The 18,987-nt window shown below is 42.6% G+C and overlaps 1 protein-coding gene across 3 annotated transcripts in view; it reads left to right on the top strand.

Annotated features, from left to right (window-relative positions):
• Positions 1-18,987, top strand: part of LOC119486218 (neural-cadherin-like) — a 110,381-nt gene that overhangs the window by 50,580 nt on the left and 40,814 nt on the right. For all 3 annotated transcript variants that reach the window (XM_037766143.1, XM_037766141.1, XM_037766142.1), the window contains 7 exons: positions 2,954-3,203; positions 5,903-6,045; positions 7,556-7,728; positions 10,611-10,779; positions 11,379-11,549; positions 13,574-13,746; positions 17,520-17,687. In XM_037766143.1, coding sequence (XP_037622071.1) covers positions 2,954-3,203; positions 5,903-6,045; positions 7,556-7,728; positions 10,611-10,779; positions 11,379-11,549; positions 13,574-13,746; positions 17,520-17,687 — 1,247 coding nt within the window. The remainder of the gene's footprint in view (positions 1-2,953; positions 3,204-5,902; positions 6,046-7,555; positions 7,729-10,610; positions 10,780-11,378; positions 11,550-13,573; positions 13,747-17,519; positions 17,688-18,987) is intronic.

Genomic DNA, 18,987 nt, shown 5'->3' with positions numbered 1-18,987 from the left:
TAAGTGTCTGATTAAATTAGTTGTTCCAAATATTTTAAGGTTGTTCCTCCACGGCTTATTTTGGACTTATCAGTTGTAACAAATTGCAGCTTTATGTCTTCTTCACTCACGCTGAAGAACTTCCACACCGCCGACTAGTGACGTTAATAATTAACCGTTTAGCCGTTAACCGACATTAAGCATTTTAACCGATTAACGCTATCGGTTAAAACGGTTCAAATAAATATTAATAATTAATTAAAAAGCTGAGCGGCTCAGAGGAGCGGGTCATCACTTTAAGGAGAAAAGCTGGTCCAACTTAACAGCCCACCTTAAGTGGCGGAGCCGGAGTTGCAGGATACCGGAAGTTGTCTCTGGCTCGCTTGAGCGGAGCGGAGGAGTTGTAGCCTCTTAGCATTTATTCACCGACAAATAAACTGTACACACACTGATACACCTACGTTCACAGCTATAACGCAACCCACAACTTCAGACTCACCGCTAACACACACACACGGTCTGTTGGAAACTCGCTAAAGTTACGCAGACTACGTGTATGGCGGCGGTGAGCACGAAGACTCCGGCAATGCTAGAGCTGCTAACGTAGCACAAATACACACACTGTTTGTCGGACATTCGCTAAAGTTATTGCCGGGCAGACAAAGTATCGTTACGCCGGGCAGACACACAGCTGACAACCTGCTAAACTAAACTAAATGTGCGATGGAGACTTTTACTGGGAAAGTTGTTGCATGTCCGCGACACTACACGCAACACTGTGGCTGCTAAATTAACGCTCCCGTCAAAGAATATCTGTTGTGCTCCTGCAGCTGGCGCACCGCTGCATGCAAGGCACAAATCTTGTCAATTAACGGTTAATAATTGGTTGGTTATCGGTTAAGAACATTTTTCAAAATTAGCATCCCTACCGCCGACATGTTGTGTCTGTATGTGTGTGTGTGTGACGTTACTGACTGTGCCGCTGTGTGCCGACGTAAAACCATCATGTGGCGGCTGTACACGTGTGTCCGACCAGCAAGAAAACAGATAAATGATTATGAGACCACTGACAACCGTCCGTCTTCAGTTGGCTGCTGATTGACGGTGCATTTCCAGCTGTTAGTTTAGAAAGCGCTTGATTTATGCAGCCCAGCTTTCCATGAGCATGAGCATGCATTATAATGTCAATATCGCAGTTGATCATGTTCATTTAATTATAGGAAGCGAAAATCGTGATCGTGATTGATATTCGATTAACTGTGCAGCCCTACTGCACATAGTCTTTCAATCGGATTCAGTTTCTCTTTCATAATGTGTGGTAACTTGTGCTCCTAACAAAGATGTTTTGCCACTGTCACCTTTTTCTTTTTTGCTGCTTGAAAAAATGATACTTCATTCGTGAGATTCGGGTGTTTCTAGATACTGTGTCTTTAAGACTCCTTTGCAATATTTAGCTACAGCCTCAAATGGAAAAGTACCTCAACAGGATTTGAGAATTTTCCACACTCTCTTATACTTAACTCACAAATTAACAGGGGCTCAAGGAAAAAACACCCAGCAAAAGCACAGAAATAACCCATTAGTCAGGAGTTTTCTTTTCACATTTCACCTTGTTGACTGTTTAGTTCTTGTCTAATGTTTCTGCACCTGTGGGACTTCAGTCCCCCATGGAGTACCACAGGTGATTCATGAGAATCTCTGACTGGGCGATTGTTTCTAGTGGATTCTGGGTGAGAAAAAATGGAACTAATTTAATCTGAAAACATTCGAATACACAGCCTGAAGCGGTAGAAATTGTCGGCGATGCAGAGCCAGCGGAAGGAGAAAATGGCACCTGATACGAACCAATGCATCAACAAAAAAATAAGACAACCAGTACGGCAGGAAGAACTCAGCAGAGGAGAGATCAAAGGTAGAGAGAGTGTAGGCAGGGAGTCTTCTGAAAGAGCTACCGATGGGAAAGTTAGATCATTATGTTACAAATGTGACTGTGGCTGATACATCATGAAAATGTGTGTTATATCTCAATGATAGTGGGCCTGACAGAAGCCCAGAATGCCCAAAAAACTCACTTAAAGGGAGCAAAAAAACCTGAAAGAAAGAAAGAAAACGAGTTCATTTCTTAATCTGTTGGACTGCACCACTAACTAATGAAATGTCAAACTTTTGAGGCACCAAGGAAGTGAAATTGTCTCATCAGCTTGCTTTCTACTGGGCAAAGACACAGATGAAAACATTACAATGAGGCTTTACAACTTCACCACTGAGGTGGAGAAGATATAAATAATCTTAAATTAAAAGCACTGGTGTCAGTGAGCTTTAAGGGAAATTTACTGCTTCAATTCTTTAGGCACATTATTATACACACTATACAAAGAGTGTAGAGTAAATTGCCAGGCTTGAACTATATTACAAGACGTTGATGTGAGAGTGAAGCATTGCGATGCACGGGCTGCTTGTGCTGATGCTTGACAGAGAGGAAATAAACACATCAAAAGAATATGCAATATGCAAGCGTTATGACTCAAGAGGGGCTGTGTGTGAAACAGTGAGTTAAAATGAAATTCTCCAAACAGCAAACTTAGACTTAAATTAGCTCTGCAGCCAAGGGTGTCAATATTTGTGGCTGTAGTCTCATCGCACATTAGAGACAAATCTATAGTTTTTCTGTGTAATTACCTCGGAACAAAAATAACACCCTCTGCAGAACTCGTTCGTTTCATTGGGTCTTTTTTGTTGTTGTTGTTGTTAAGCTCATTTTTGCAAATGGTGGTAATCATTCTGAAGGGACATAGTGCAGTTTGTGTGCTGGTAATTGTAGCTGTCAGAGCTTATGATCTATTGCATGTTTAGCAAGGCCATGAAGAGATAATGATCTACACAGATGTCAACATATTCATCAGCTGATGCCATCTCATCAACTCATGTCGATTAACTGTAAATTGGTGGTGCTTGTGTGTGATGTCTTCTCCAGTCCTGGCCACAGACTGTGACTCGGGGTTAAACGCCGAGCTCACCTATTACACCCTGAGCCCGGACTTCAGCATCTCACCCCATGGGACCGTTTTCCCTGCGGGCCGGCTGGACTACGAGAGGCCGAACCATCTGTACGAATTCGTGGTGATGGCGACGGACGGCGGGGATGAGCCTCACTCCGGCACCGCCACGGTCCGCGTGAGGATGGCGAACATCAACGACGAGTCCCCTGAGTTCTCCCAGCCTGTGTGAGGAGCTTTACCACTTTATAAAATACCTGTTCATTCTGTCTATAAACCACCTCCATCACTTGTCATCTGTTAATTTTGGCCACAGTTATTTGCAGTTTAGTCTGCCAAACAGCAATAAAATCATGACCGAGATGTGAACTTTAAGAGAAAGCTGATATTGATGTAGTTATCGATGATAATTCATACTTATTGAGGACTCAAAACGTGGCATCTGGAAGACTATATATTGGGAAAAAAATAGTGGGAGGCCAAGACAGAGGTGCTATGAGTGGATCAATAAGCTATTACAAAAAGTATGTGTCTTTGTGAATGTGAATGTTGCTTCAGATAACACAATAATACGTTTATTTTTGAGGCACATTTCTTACACAAAAAGCAGCACGCTCAAGATTCGCTTGTTATGCCATCTGCTTTGTTACTGTAGTCCAAAATAATAAAAGTAAAAAATGTGAGTCTTACCCATGGCCAGAGTTCAGCTGCAAAAGATCAAAGTTTGTCCCAAAGATGACAAGTTTAAACAATGTTCCTGCTGCCGGCACTGCGTTAGCTCTGATCCACCAGCTGATCACGTCTTTACATCGAAGCTTTGCTCTTTGCATCACAGATATATACAGCAATATGTCGTTATATTACACACCACAAACCTGCCTTCCTTCAGGCTTTTCATCGCAATAATATTTGATTCTGTGATTCATGCCAACGTGCAACAACAGCGCTGTAGTAAAAGCACAACCAGTAAGACAAACTCAATATATTTAATTTGGGGTGTTAATCACAGCCATCTGGCTTCAGAACAATCTGTTACTCACTTCTCACACACTAACCATAAACACAGTGTGACATTGTTACTTTCAGTGCATGTTGTTGTGGTTTGCAAAAAAACGCCTCTTGTTCTGTATTCTAGTGAAATCAAGCATTCGCCTGGGGTTTATTTTTGGCCTTCTCCAAAACGTATGCAGCACACTGACATTCGGATGCAATCCAGTGTGTCCTCGACCGCCTTTTTTGGCAAAGCTGCGTGAGTGGGTGGGCAGCAACTGTCACTGTGGCTCCGCTGCATTTATTCCCCCAAAAGAGTAAGCCGCTTGTCCCGTCAGTCATGTTTCAATGACCTTCACAGGAGACTGTTGCGTACCTCTGTTGCTCGCTCTTGTTGCGTTGTCAGGTGTCAGTCTCGGTGGGTGGCTAGACACGGAGCCAAACAGGCGGGCGGAGAGGTGGAGATGTAGGCAGACAAACATAAAAAGTGAGGAGGAAAACACAGGGAAACATGGTTGCGGGGCGAGCGAGAAGAGAATACCAAAACATGCACAGCGAGTAGACAGGAGACAGCCAGTCAGATATGCAGATAAATAGAGAAGCCTGCCGGCACTCAGACAAATACTCTTGCCAGACCAGCAGACAGATAGTTAGAAATCCAGGCACTTTGCCAGGTAGGGCGTGTTGGACGCTTCGTCATACTGTGGCTTACTGAGATGTAGATAAGTGCTGTGAGGGCAGAAGAGGAACAGAGGGGACAAAAACAGCAGAAGACATGTAGAGGTGGATTAATGGATACTATGGTGTTTAGGAAATTAATCTTTGAGATACTCTGACATGTGAGTGGACAGGCTAATGTTCCCTGGCATGACCTCTCAGTTGTCATCTAGCAGCGAGGGACGGACGGGTAGAGAGCCTACGGAAAATGCAAATAGCCTGACTCGCAGGCCAGCAGACGGACAGGCGGGCTTCCTCTGTCTGAGCACAACTTCACAGTTCAGTGAGATGAAGGGGGATGCTTCAGGAAGAAAAGCCGAGGGAGTGTATATGTCTCATCCCCGAGAGCTGCGGCGAGGTGGCCTCTGAGCCGGGTGACAGATTACAGGTCGCTCATGTTGCCACGGAGACCGCCGCAGATGGCGGAGATGAATCACCCATCAGCGTTCTTCTGTAAACCATCAATCACCTCTGACTTCTCACTATAGACACCCGACACCCGCCCCGCAGACACACATACTCACGCACACACATTAGAAGAGGATACGGCGGAAAATCTCACAGGGGATGAGTTCTGCTGACGAGTCAACTCAAAGTCTGTGAGAACGCCGCCCCCTCTTACAGTATATCCTGCTCCTCTCTGTGTCTATCAGCCTTCCTCGCTCATCTCCCCACCGCTCACTCCCACATATCACTTTACCTGTCATTTCAGTGCCTGCCGTCTCTGTTGTCACCTGCTCCTCTCTCTCTCTCTCTCTCTCTCTCTCTCCTTCGCTCTGTTTGCCATTTCTTTTCATCTCCGCGTCCTCAGAGTCACGCGGTTCATCTCCACCCCATCGCGCTTTGTACCTCTGTGGTATATCAGTCTCCTGTGTCTCGCCGGGCATCTCGCTGCCCAGCTCCACAGAGCGAGCAAATCACTGTTGACATTTTAAAAGGCACTGGATCAAATGGCCCACAGTGGGCCGGGTATGTGGAAGCCCCATTTGTCCAATGACTTCACCATCCCAAAAGACATCATCATTTGTCTCCAGTCTGGCCAGCTAAGAGGACAGGTTAAATCATAGTGACAAGCAAAAGCCACAACCATAAGTCTAATCAGCCTGCTGATGCTTTGGACTGACTGTGTAAATGATTTGTATCTCCTGTCTGTGTGTGTGTGTGTGTTTCTATCATCGACTTCCATCCTCACTTATCTTGCACTTCCCGCCACTTCGCAGGTATCGAACGTTTGTTTCCGAGGACGCGGGGCCCAACACGCTCGTCGCCACAGTCCTGGCCAAAGACCCAGATGGCGATGGTATAATCTACTCCATAACAGCAGGAAATGAGGAAGGAAACTTCGTCATTGACAGCCAGAAAGGTGATACTTCTTAATTCTCCCCATCAGGTTTCACATTCGCAGCTCTCACTGTAATTGACAGGTTTTCTGTCAAATCACACATTCAATTTCCTCTAATACATTTCTGCTACGGTGGTGTGCAACGAACGCCCTCTCTACTTCACAAAGTCAATGTGGAAAGATATTGAAAGTTGATATGAGAAGCTGTAATTTCAACACAAGTGCCGTTCTTTCTATGATTGGGGAAATAAATATAAACAATTTTTTTTTTCTTCTTTTTGCGGATACAGTGAGGAATGTTCCTGAGCTTTGCAGCACTGGTGACTGCACAGTTTATCTTTTTTATTTACCCTTTGATCCGAAACCAGTGGCAATCACTGTGACATTTGTCACCCAACCCTTTCAATTCAATTTCACAACAACTGCTCTATCATAGCTCACAATCTTGAGGCTGCGCTCTGTCAGCTCCTCTTTCTTTTGTGTCGTCTTTTTATATTCCATCTCCGCCCTTTCTGTGTATCCTCAGAGCAAGAAAATGCTAAGGCTGATATCCTTCGGGTGCAGGAAAAAACACTATACGGCTTCCCACTTACTGTATATACGAAGAGTGCTGGCTCATTGAATAGCTGCTAGAGCTCACGTCGCATTTGTAAACAAGGTTGACATTTAAGCCGGGAGAATTACCGTGTACATCCCACACTTCACTTATTTTAATGTAGTGGTGCAGCGCTGTCAACGTCACGCATTGTCATTAGGAGCTGGGGCCCTTCTCTGCTCTGTGGGCAGCCAGGATCACAAGTAAATTGGGAGCGAGGAAAGCCAGGCACTCGCATCTGTGTGTATCAGCATGCTGTGTTGTCTTTAATCAAGAGCATTGAAAGAGATGAATAGGAACAAAACAAGAGAATAAAAAAAAAAAAAAAAATCTCCCGATGCTCTCACTTCAATGAGTTTCCCCCACATCACAGGCTGCTTGTTCGTCCTGCAACCTCTGATGTTTTTGTATTACTGTTGACGAGAAAGATGTTGACTCAGATGCTGCATCCTTTTATCCCACCTTTTATCTTGACTGTTGCATGAAAGCAGACAGAGGAGGAGAGAGGAACAGCTAATAGGCATCTGCTGAGCCTGGTTAACTTCTAACCCGAGTCACTTACTACTTTATGTTTTCACTCAAGTGAGTGAGCTGGATGGGCATCTTTAGGGGAGAGCATGCAATTATTAGATTAGAAATGTGACAAAGTCACCACTGTGAAATTGTTTTTTGGATTTAGTCTGCATATCAGATTTTTACCTTTCTGTGGACTTCTGAGGTGGATTTCCACAACTCGCTATCTCGCCCCCGATTTCTAGAACAACAACATGCAGTATGCGTTTTCTGCTGTGTTTTTATTGATAGCACATTCCTCACCATGCAAGGCCACAGTGGCAATAACGTCCTGCTTAATGACTAATGGAATGGTTGTACTTAATGTGTTAGGAAGGACCGTGTTTTATAATGTGTAATTTAATGGGCCTGTGGTCTTTGTAGGGTTGATTCGTCTCCGCTCCATTCCCCTGCCCAAGCTTCAAGGCCTGGAGTACGTCCTGAATGTAACGGCCACAGATGACAATGCATCAGGCGGGCCGCACCCTCTCTCCTCCACCGCACGAGTCATCGTTGGAGTTGATGATGTCAACAACAACAAACCTGTATTTGAGGAGGTAAAGATTTTTTTTTTGTTCAAAGGGAAACACCTTAAAGGGATAGTTCGGAATTTTTGAAGTGGGGTTGTATGAGGTACTTATCCATAGTCAGTGTATTACCTAGAGTAGATGAGGGTCGGCACGCCTCCAGTTTGGAGAAGTAGACAGGAGTTATCGCACGGAAGCAAAGCATTGTACGGCTGTGGACGGGGCCGGCAGCAGAACATATCTTAGCCACCTAAAAGAAAAGCTTCAGTAGGCAACAATTTTTTGGCATCATTGGTCAAAACTTCCATAATAACCTTTCAGCATATTGTTATTCAAGTGTTCTGAGAGAAAACTAAACTTCTGCACCTCCTGGTGGCTCTGTTTTCAGGCTTTAAAAAGATTTAGCCCGTGACGGGAGACTTTGACCAATCACAGGTCATTTCAGAGAGAGAACATTCTTATTGGCTGTGCTCCGGCTGGTGGGCGGAGCTTGGTAATTCCTCAACTGATCTCAACATGGCAGCCGGGTCACAAACTCTTTCATTTTACTGCTAAACAGTACGCTACAAGATGTTTATTAACCGATTACTGATTCATATTTGATCAGCGCTGCCTAGTTTGACCGTTTGATCGGAGTTTGCGAGTGATTGCCAGCCGGCTCTCATAGACGGAAGCTGGACGGCAGACTCCAGATCAGCTCTGAATGGTCGTTTTCCTCCGGTCTGTGAAATCTTGTAGATGCTATTAGGAGCACCGGAAGACACAGAGGAACATGATTTTTTTTAGATTACCTGTCTCATGCACTACTGTCAGGATATACTGACCGTTTTATAAAAAATAACTTTTTTTAGTCATATTTGCTCCATTTCCACCCACTGCAGCTTTAAGTGTACGCTATATTTAGAATATTTTCACCGCTTTACCTTGCTGTGAGACAGCTATACAACGGGGAAACTGAAGCCGTTATCTATGCTCTCGCCAAAGCAACCAGACGCCATTGAAAAATACAGTAATTTTACCACGCAGAACACAGGAGTTGCTGGTCTACCACTGCCTTGATTGGTTAGTTTGTTTGTGCTATTGTGTGACTATGGTTAGTTTGGATTCACCAAAGTCACATAATAGCACAAGCAAACAAGCAACCCCCATGTTCTGCGAGGTAAAATTACAGGTTTTTTCATTGAAGTCTGGTGGCTTTGGCAAGAGCATAGATAGATACAACTGCATCAGTTCCCCGTCGCAAAGGGCTGTCTAGTAAAGTGGTGAAAATAGTCTAAATATAGCGTACACTTAAACTGGTATTGATTTTCTTTAGGTGGGCCTTTCCACTGAAGGTAATACACTGACTATGGATAAGAACCTCATATAACCCCACTTCAATTCACCCAAACTATCCTTTTAACCTGGGTCTTATTCTCATAAATCATCAACTCAGGTGATGAATATAAAGTTAGCCTAAGCCATTGGTCAGAATGGCCACAATAATGAGAATGGGACAAAAGTTGAAAAACGACCAGAATTTTCCCTTTAATGAAGTTAGTTTTCAAGGGAATATTTATTTTGGAAATACACTTATTTGCTTTCCTGCCGATAGTTAGATGAACAGATTTATACCACTCTCATTTCTGTACGATAAATATGAAACTATCGCCAGCAGCTTAGCTTTAACCTAAAGACTGGAAACAGAAGGAAGCAGCAAGCTTGGCTCTGTCTAAAGGTGACAAAATAAGCATTATTTTTTCCTAAATGTTGAACGATTCCTTTAAAGCATTATTTTTGTTGTTGTTATTGTTATTGTCGCTGTCAACCTGAAGCCCTTCTTAATAGCTGACAGTCAGTTGTTTTGCCTCAATTCAAAGACTGTGCCTCCACAATATTGTTCCATTTTTCTCTCATCCGCCTGTCTGTCTCATCCTCTTGGTGCACTTCAGTTATTCCTCTGCCTATCACTCCTTCCTCCCTCGCCTCATCCCACTCTCCAGCTTTTATTTTGTGCTCTGGCGTTCTCATCTCCCTGGCCTCCCTCTCTCTCCGCTCTGTTTTCCCAGGAGTTCTGATTAGCCTGCACACCCACACTATCTTTAGGCGCTCCATTGGGATTTCAATTAATTTATGAAAAAAAAAAATGCTATATCATCACAATATACTATACCTGTTTAATTAACTTCCCCCTTAATTAGGGATGACTTGAACTTCGGCAGAAGACATGCTCGTGCGGGGCCGGAGCTCCTGAGGTCTTTCGGGTGGGCTGGAAGTCTTGGCAACTTGATGTGTTTTAAATATCAAGTTACGCCTCAGAACCATCTGGGCCAGAATGACCTTATGTTTGATATTATGTGATTTTTTTATGAACAGCTACCTACAGGCCGTACTGTGTGTGCCACCCCGTCCCACGAACCCTTGCATTATTCTTCTTTATATCGCTCGCTCACATCCTTTGATTCATCTCCCTCCCTCTGTTTCGCTCAAGCTCCTCCTTGCTTATTGTTTTTCTTTTTTCATGGTCATTCTCTTGAAAGGGTAGCTAGCATTTATTCGTGATTTCAAAAAAGAGAGACTCCAGAGAGCAGCTCTTTATCTGGGGCATATGTTCATTTGGGGGAATGGATTGAATTCCTGGTTTAGACAAAGCTGTTCACTGCTGGCTCTTCAAAAGAAATCAGCTCAAGTGTTTTTATTTCCTTAGATGTGGGCTATTATATCTATAACGTCTATATTGTCTTTCATGCACAGTACCTCCCCATGTGTGCAAAGTGACCTTCTACTTTAGAGTTTATTTCCTTTGATCCCTGTATCCCTGTATTCTCATTAATGTAACATATACTCACTATCTATTCTCATATATGAAAACTGCTTCTTGTATTTGTGTGTCTCTCCTTCTGTCTCTCCCCCCCCCCTCTCTCTAACTCCAGTGCCAGCAATATCGTGAGCAGGCTTCAGTGCTGGAGAACCAGCCAACGGGGACTTTTGTGTTGCAAGTGCATGCGGTGGATGCAGATGAGGGAGCAAATGGAAAAGTCAAATATGGCTTAATGCACAGAGACAGCGCCATGCCGGCCTTCAGAATTCATCCAGACACAGGTAGAGCGGTCACGGATTGTCTCGGCTGAAATAGGTCTCAATTAGAGCACTGGGTTTATTGTAGATACTATATAGACTGTGCTGCATTTTAATGTTAATTGACATCTTTAATTCAACATTACTGTTGAGCTGTGATCTGAGAGGAGAGGAAATGTTCACATAATTCAAGTTGCTGTTCTCAAGAATGAGTCAAATATCTGTCGAACATCATTTCATTTAATCTGGCGAAGCTTGGTGTGATAAAAATGACTCTACATAATGAAGGGAAAGCTGTTTTGAAGTCCTAACACATGGCGTCAACATGTTATTCTGTCATTTTCTTTCAGGCTTCTGTTCTTTTCTCTTTATTTAACAACAAAGTCGCCGCACGCGAAAGGGATGCTCGACTTACTCAAAAATAAATATATAATTGTTTACTTGTTTTCTTGATTTATGAGCGGATGGTGAGATGGATAGATTGACGCATGGATGGCGAGATAAATTGATGGATGGATGGATGCATGCATTGATGGGTGAATTGGAGAATTTCTGAAGGGCTGGATGAATATATATGTATTCATGTGTGTATGTTTGATGGGGTGTTTGTTCTGTATTCACAGGAGTGATTGTGACAGCCCGGCGATTTGACAGGGAGCGGCAGAGAGAGTATTCAATTACAGTAACGGCCACTGATTGGGCGGAGGAGCCGCTCATCGGCATCTGTCAGCTCACTGTCCAAATACTGGACCAGAATGATAACAGCCCCAAGTTTGAGAATTTGCGCTATGAGTGTAAGTGATGAAAAAAATTATACATGCTGGTACAACTGTAATGCAAAACTGTATTTTTAAAGCTGGAGCATAACTAGGACCTGAGAAATGCTGAGGAAGAGTGGTTTCGGGCTTTTATGCTCCTTTTTTACATTAAAGGTGCAATGTGTAAGACGTGGCCACATACGTGGGGGCAGCATTTCACCTCTGCTACTGGGTCTAATCTAAATTTACAGTCATCAGTTATAAAAAAAAAAAAGCCAACTTCTAACTAACAGCAAGGTAAGAATACGCATAATTTGAACAAAGTGCTGAAACTCTGAGAGCCGGTCAAAATGACACTGCTATCTTATAATACACGTGGCGTCGGCCTATAGTTCACAGTAGCCATCTTTGTGTTTACTGTTCCACTAACCGGTGCAGGTACGTTTTGATAGTTTGTTTATTGGATTAAATCCAAAGTGGCGTAAAACGAGAAAACGAGAAAACGACTCTTGCGGCAACTCCGGGAGACTACTTCGCCGTGAGCAGAGCATGCGGCAGCCCGGGAAACAGCCCGCTGTCACTCCCGGCGCTGGGGTTTGCGCTGGCTGAATGCTAGTTGCTACAGCTAACCGCCCGCCGTTACAGTAGTCTCCTGATGGTGTGGAGGTACGAAATGAGCCGTTTTTCTCGTTTTGCGACTTTGGAATTAATCCAATCAACAAACTATCAAAGCGTACACATACCCGATACCTTCAATGGGATTGACGAGCCCTCGAGGCAGCTCTACTTCTTCGTCCTCCCATGTTGGATTGAGGGCCGACTGGACGCTACAGTGACTCACTATTGCCTCTCGAGGTGCACTTGGTAGTACAAGACAGGACGGGCCGGGGCTAGCTGGCTAGCATGCACATTTCAGTAGATATCTCTGCAACAGAATACATAGACGTCTTTGACATAACGACAACACTAGGGCTGTCAATCCATTCAAATATTTAATCGCAAATTAATCACACATTAATCACACATTTGTTGTCTGTTCAAAATGTACCTTAAATGGAGATTTATCAAGCGTTTAATACTCTTATCAACATGGGCAAATATGCTTGCTTTATGCAAATGTAGGTATATATTTATTATTGGAAAACAATTAACGACACCAAACAATGGCAAATATTATCCAGAAACCCTCACAGCTACTGCATTTACACATATGCAAAAAAAAAAAATGCTCAAAACTGCATGTGATTACCATGAAGTGGGCATGTCTGACAAGAGGAGACTTGTGGGTACCCATAGAACCCATTTTAATTCACATATCTTGCGGTCAGTGGTCAAGGGACCCCTCTGAAAATGGCCATGACAGTTTTTCCCCACCAAACTTTAGCATAGGTTTGCAGCGTTATTTAGATTTCCTTTGTATGACATGGTTGGTACCATTCCTAAGGCTTACTAGTTTTATATGATGCCAGTATCTTCACCCTAGCTCTAAAACTGAGCCCACTAAAACCTCAGAAAGATCAGCTGCCCGTCAGATTTTTAAAAGGTTCATTAAAAATCGCAAGTTGCTTTTATGCGTTAAAGGAATTAGTGGCGTTAAAACAAATTAGTGTTATTATTACTAATATCGCGTTAACTTTGACAGCCCTTGTCAAACCTGCAACCTCTTCACATTCTGTTGATAATGTTGACTCATTTTTTTAATGTTTTAAACCAAAATTGTGGCCAGATCTTACACATTGCACCTTTAATTTAGTAATTTGATTTAATTGAGGAAGTGTTATAGAGTGTAGATGCAGTAAATATGCCTCTATATTAGGTTTCATTTTGGGAAGAAATGAAAAACCATAGTCATTCCCCTGCTTAATGAATTGCATCTCTGTGTGAAAATTGGAAATGGACATGAAAAAAACCTTGGTAATAACCTAAATCAGTTTTGCATATTCACCATGTCCATAACACCCCTCATGCTTGACCTTCACCGTCCTTTGCCATCAGCCTCACGAGTTCCTCCTCTTTGACCAGCAAACTGAGTGCACATACATTATTCCTATCCCCTGTAGACTTTCTGAGAGAAGACACTTTGGTCGGCACCAGTTTCCTCCGCGTGGCAGCTCACGATGACGACTTTGGAACTAATGCAGCTATCACTTACTTCATGTCCCTGGAGCAGCCTGAGTACCTGCGGGTCAACCCTGTCACTGGATGGGTCTACGTTAACCAGCCAATATCACAGGTCAGTCAGAAGTTATTAGCAGGCTCTCTGTCAGCCAGCACACACACACAAACACACACACACACACACACACAGTGTGTATCACATGGTGGCCCGTGGGTCTGTGTCAACAAAGTTAATGAATAAGCCACCTCAAAGTGCCTCTGTCTGCTGCTCCCAATCTGGGCTATGTGTACTCCCAGAAGTGATGCATGTGGAAAGACCACAGAGGAAGAAGATGGAGGGAGACTAATCCAGGCTAAACAAAATATTAAAAATAGATTTTAACAGCTTGGGATTCTTGTGGTTATGTTTGATGACTACAGATATTTCTGTTGCACTGTTACAAACCACTATCCTTTAAATGTGCATAAAACTCCTCTAACCTGTAGCAGTAGCTGTCAAAAAAAAAAAGACATGTTGTGTTTTGCACAGGTTTTTTAAGAAGCTAAATATTACAAACCAAGACTTGTGGTCCATCTTAAATACTCTGGCTTTGATATAAGAGATTCAAGGCTTTTTCATTTTAGTTTATCATCTGAGGCTTTGATAAGGAGACTGACAGCATGCAGCAGCTTCATATATTTTGAGGCTATTAACTGACACAATTTGGAGGCTGGAAGATAATGCATGTGTTATAACTTAAAAAGCACGATCACCTTCACAGTTCTTTATAAAAGGTATATAAATGATTGATTTCAACATGAAAACTAGCTCTAAAGATTAGCGCGCTGCCCTTTACTGACTGATGTTTGTCAACTAATTGATGCGCTGCAAGTGTTTTACCGTGTCGCTCCCAGTGATGTAACACATTTCTTTTACATTTTCGCGCTCTTCTTCCTGTTTTCCTCTTTCACTTATTCAAATGTAAGAGTTGTTTTTTTGGCTAGAAACTTGCTCTAGCACTATAGAGCCTCAGCCTTTTATTATTTAACATGCTTTTTAGCGCTGCGGTGTTAGAAGTCTCTGGAAATCTTGCCGCTGACTTCATGCAAAATTGAAAGTGTTCAGCCCAAAACCTCGCTGAACAAAGCTGTTGCATATTTAAAAGTGATTTCAGAAGCCATTTGAATCATCCCGCAATCTTTTTTCGCTGTAACTAAGATTGTAAAAGCACTTCATTAAATGTTAACTTGTTCTATTTTGATTTGGTCTTTACAGTTTCTGATTACAGTGAATAAGTATTAAGGCTATATTTTCGCACCACAGTAAAGCGTGCAGCACGGCTCCCAATTCACTTCAGTGTAGCATGAAGGAGACAGGGTGTTGAACAACAGCGATTATTCTCATGTCCTAAGACAGTACAGCCCTCGACATACTGTACGCTACAGCTCCACTGAGAATTAAGTGGAGCGGATGGAAAAGGTTGCTGTGACCGTATCTAGAATATTTTATGGACATTTTCTGGTTCAGATCTGACACTTATTACTGCAAATTTAATTTTAAGCCTTGGTTGGATGTTACCACAAAGTCAGTCAGTCATTTGTGTATTGTAAAAGCAGCAGCAACTGCTGGGTCCATGTTGGACATCACAGATGACTGTTCTCTGGCATCAGTCTTTGGAAAAGGAGCTGTACTTGTTCACAATTACTAATTGGATTGTCCCAGAAATAGAAAATGGAATTTCTATAGTTAAGTGATGTTTCTTTTTTATCTGCAGCACAATAATAGAGTCCAGTTGCGTTGATAGAATAATGCAGCTGACGGCTGAAACATTACATCTCACCAACTGAATTCTTATTTGAGCAATTTTTCATTAACAAAGTGGTGTAACTATGACTTGCATTATCTTTTACCGTGAATGGTTACAATGAAATTTCCTCGTGTGGGCAAAAAAAAGGCCCTTTAGTGGATTTTTTTCTTCACTCTAGTGCGAGCGTAATGTTGATGTTACCCATTGTCTAATTTAGATAAACAGAATAAAATACTCTAATGACCTCTTAAGGAAATGTTTAGCTTTCCCTGCAGTGTCCACTTTGATGAAATACAGTTCCTCAGCCAAATTTACTCCCTTATTTCCTAGCGGTTCAATTATAGCACAATTACAAAAGTAGAGGTGCTTTTGTGCAACCTGAATTATAGCTTAATACATTTTTTGTAAGGCTCACGCTGCTGCCTCTGTTGTTCTTAACCTAATTAAATGATTTCCTCAATGGAGTTCATGCAACAAGTACAGACAGGAGCTTGAAGTCAATACTGCCCGTATGTGGATCATGAGCTGATCACTCTGAGCATCGGCTGCACATGTATTCACATAGCAGAGAGGTCTAGAGGTCTTTATCTGCTTTCACTGGCCAGTTTCCACCGGCTCACTGCCACAGAGCAAACTGAAGACACAGCCATGAGACTCAGATAATAGCAAGCTGATTTAACGGAACAGCGTGTAGGATCTGACGGTATCTATTAGGGCTGTGTATTGGCAAGAATGTGGCGATACGATACGTATCACGATACAGGGGTTATGATTCAATATAATGCAAAACATTGCGATACTGTAAGCAAGGCAACATATTGCATTTTTTAAAAATCTAATTTTAGGAAATATGTCATAGTATAAAGAACACGCCACCATATGCATAAAATTTGAGTAAAAACAATTACTTTTTTATGCAATCAGAACAGTGGGATCTGCATTTGCATGTATCACAGTCCCTGTAACATTAACATCATAGCACTACTTTGAGAGGACACAAACACTGAGAGGACGCATCTCTTTGCAATTTAAATAAAGTATTGACTGAGTTAATCGTTGCATGTAAACTATTCATTAAAAATCAATTCTGTGTTTTTGAGATCGATACAGTATCACAAAACATAATATCACATAAATCAATATTTTCGATATTTTCTTACACCCCTAGTAGTATCTATCGATGAGTTTGCAGATCACAACCTCTCTCGTGTGCCAAGCGTGTAGGATTGCTAGGGTGGCCGGCGCGAAAACGCGAATGGCCCTCTCTAGAGCCAATTCTTGTAAGAGTAGAGTGCTTAGAATGTGTGTGTGTACGTGGGAAGTGAATGGTGAAGCAAGAGAGAGAGAGAGAGAGAGAGAGAGAGTGGCGGTGGCGACAGAAGCGAGTAACGTTATCGACTCCAGCCCAAGCAGGAAAAGTTAACAGTGTTTGGTTTGTCCATTCTGAGCTACTGTTGAAACATGGCGGTGCAACATGACGGACTCTGCGGAGAGGGGACCCGTGGTTGTGTCTAGAAAGTTAGCAAATTGCGAAATCTTATCTGGAATCTGCAAAAACTCTCGCGAGAGTCGCTCCCCATTGACTTATCCTAACCTTAATTATTTGAGATCAATGCCTAACCTTAACCATCTCGTGAGAATTTCCCCAACTTGCGGGTAACCTTCCAGACACGACCGGGACCCGCTCCCTATGTAGATGTAAACGGCTCATGCTAAAGTAACGAAACCACAACTCTTGTTTTCAGGTAATTTATACACTAAAGAAAACATACTTATCACAACATTATATTCTATTTCTGCCAATAGATTCCCCTAATTGTTACACACTGGTCCTTTAAGAGTTATTGGTGGATTTTATAACTTCACTTTATTTCACTACACATCAGGCATTTAAATAGGCTGTATATTTTACACATCTTGGTGTGTTGGCATAGGAGATGAGTTTATGTTTTGGTCGGTCAGTTTTATTAATCGTACTGAAGTTAGAGCTCATTTGATAGTTCATCAAATAGCTGCTCATTAATTTTCTGTCCGTGTTAATCAGCTAATCGTTTCAGCTCTAAATACCATGATGATCATTTTAGTGACTGAACTGTTACAGAGAACCTACATCACTCGGGACATCATTGCCACAGACGGGGGGAACCAAAACACTTCTGTGGAGCTGGCGGTCACCATCACCAATGTGAAGAACCAGCCTCCGCAGTGGGAGAAGGAGAGCTACAGTGTCGTCATCCCTGAAAACGCCGCCAGGGACACGCCAATAGTGGTACGTGTAACTTTGATTGAAGATACACTGTATATATTAGCACATATGTTGTGGAGTTGGTTTCTCTATCCCCTTGCCATTTCGAGTTGCTGTAATTGAATTGGCTGAATGTTTGTTTGCTAACTCCCCTGGATTAGTGCACAGTCTGAGCGTTATTCAGACGCCGTGTTCTCTTTGTGCTCAAAATACACCGCTGAAAGCTTGTCAGCATGCTGAAGAACCTGTAAACGTGTTTTAGTTTGATGCTGTAGGAGAAAGCTGACATCGGATCGCATGTGCTAAGCAAGTTCCAAGGCTCCAAGCTTGTTAAATCCATACAAACATCTCTTTTTATGTGAAAAATATACAGCTGTCAATCTGGAGAGCACAAAAATACCTTTTTTTCCAAGGTCTTCATATGGCGATTCACTTTCGAGATAAGAGGTTATTTCAGGGATAGACGATATGTTCGTTACTCACATGATCAATCACGCACAATCACAATAATTGTAATCAATATTTGACATAACCTGTGCTTCTTTAAGACTACAAACCACAACTGCAGTCTGACTAGTTCTAATTAACTATATACTATACCTGATCTACCTCAAAGAGAATCCTTGTTAAGTGAATAGTTCAACATTTTAGGAAATACACTTATTTGCTCTCTTGTCAACACTTGGATGAGAGGATTGATACCACTCTCATGTCTGGGCGTTAATTATGGAGCTGTAGCCTGCGGCCGGTTAGCTCAACTCAGCATAAAGACTAGAAGCTGGGAGAAACACCTGGCCTCTCTCTGTCCAAACTTTAAGAATATGCCTACCAGCAGCTCTAGAGCTCACTAATGAACACGTTGTGTCTGGTTTGTTTTGCCAGACTAGCTGTTTCCCCCTGTTTCTATGCTAAGCTAAGCTAATCGCCTCCCAGCTCTAGCTCTACTGAGCCACACAGACATGATCATGGTGTCTTAAACTCTCGGCAAGAAAGTGAATATGCACATTTCCCAAAATGTAAAACTATTCATTTAAGCCCAGAATAATAACCTTCTTTTGGTGGGTTGGCAGCTCAAAGCAGTTGAGTATTAAATATGATGCTAGAGCCAAGAGACGATTAGTATACCTAGTATAAAGACTGGAAGCTGTGGGAAACAGCTAGCCTGGCTCTGTCCAAAATGAAAAACAAACGCCTACTTGCTCCTCTAACGCAGTGGTTCCCAACCTGGGGTTGAAAAGAGGAGATGTCACGCGTCATCAGCGCGTCATATCTTTGGGGTACAACAGTGCGCAGTAAGATCTGATCTGCAATCGCCAATAGTTTG

This window comes from Sebastes umbrosus, chromosome 4 (genome assembly GCF_015220745.1).
Source record: "Sebastes umbrosus isolate fSebUmb1 chromosome 4, fSebUmb1.pri, whole genome shotgun sequence".
NCBI classification, from domain to species: domain Eukaryota; kingdom Metazoa; phylum Chordata; class Actinopteri; order Perciformes; family Sebastidae; genus Sebastes; species Sebastes umbrosus.
This window is presented reverse-complemented; position numbering and strand designations above follow the sequence as displayed.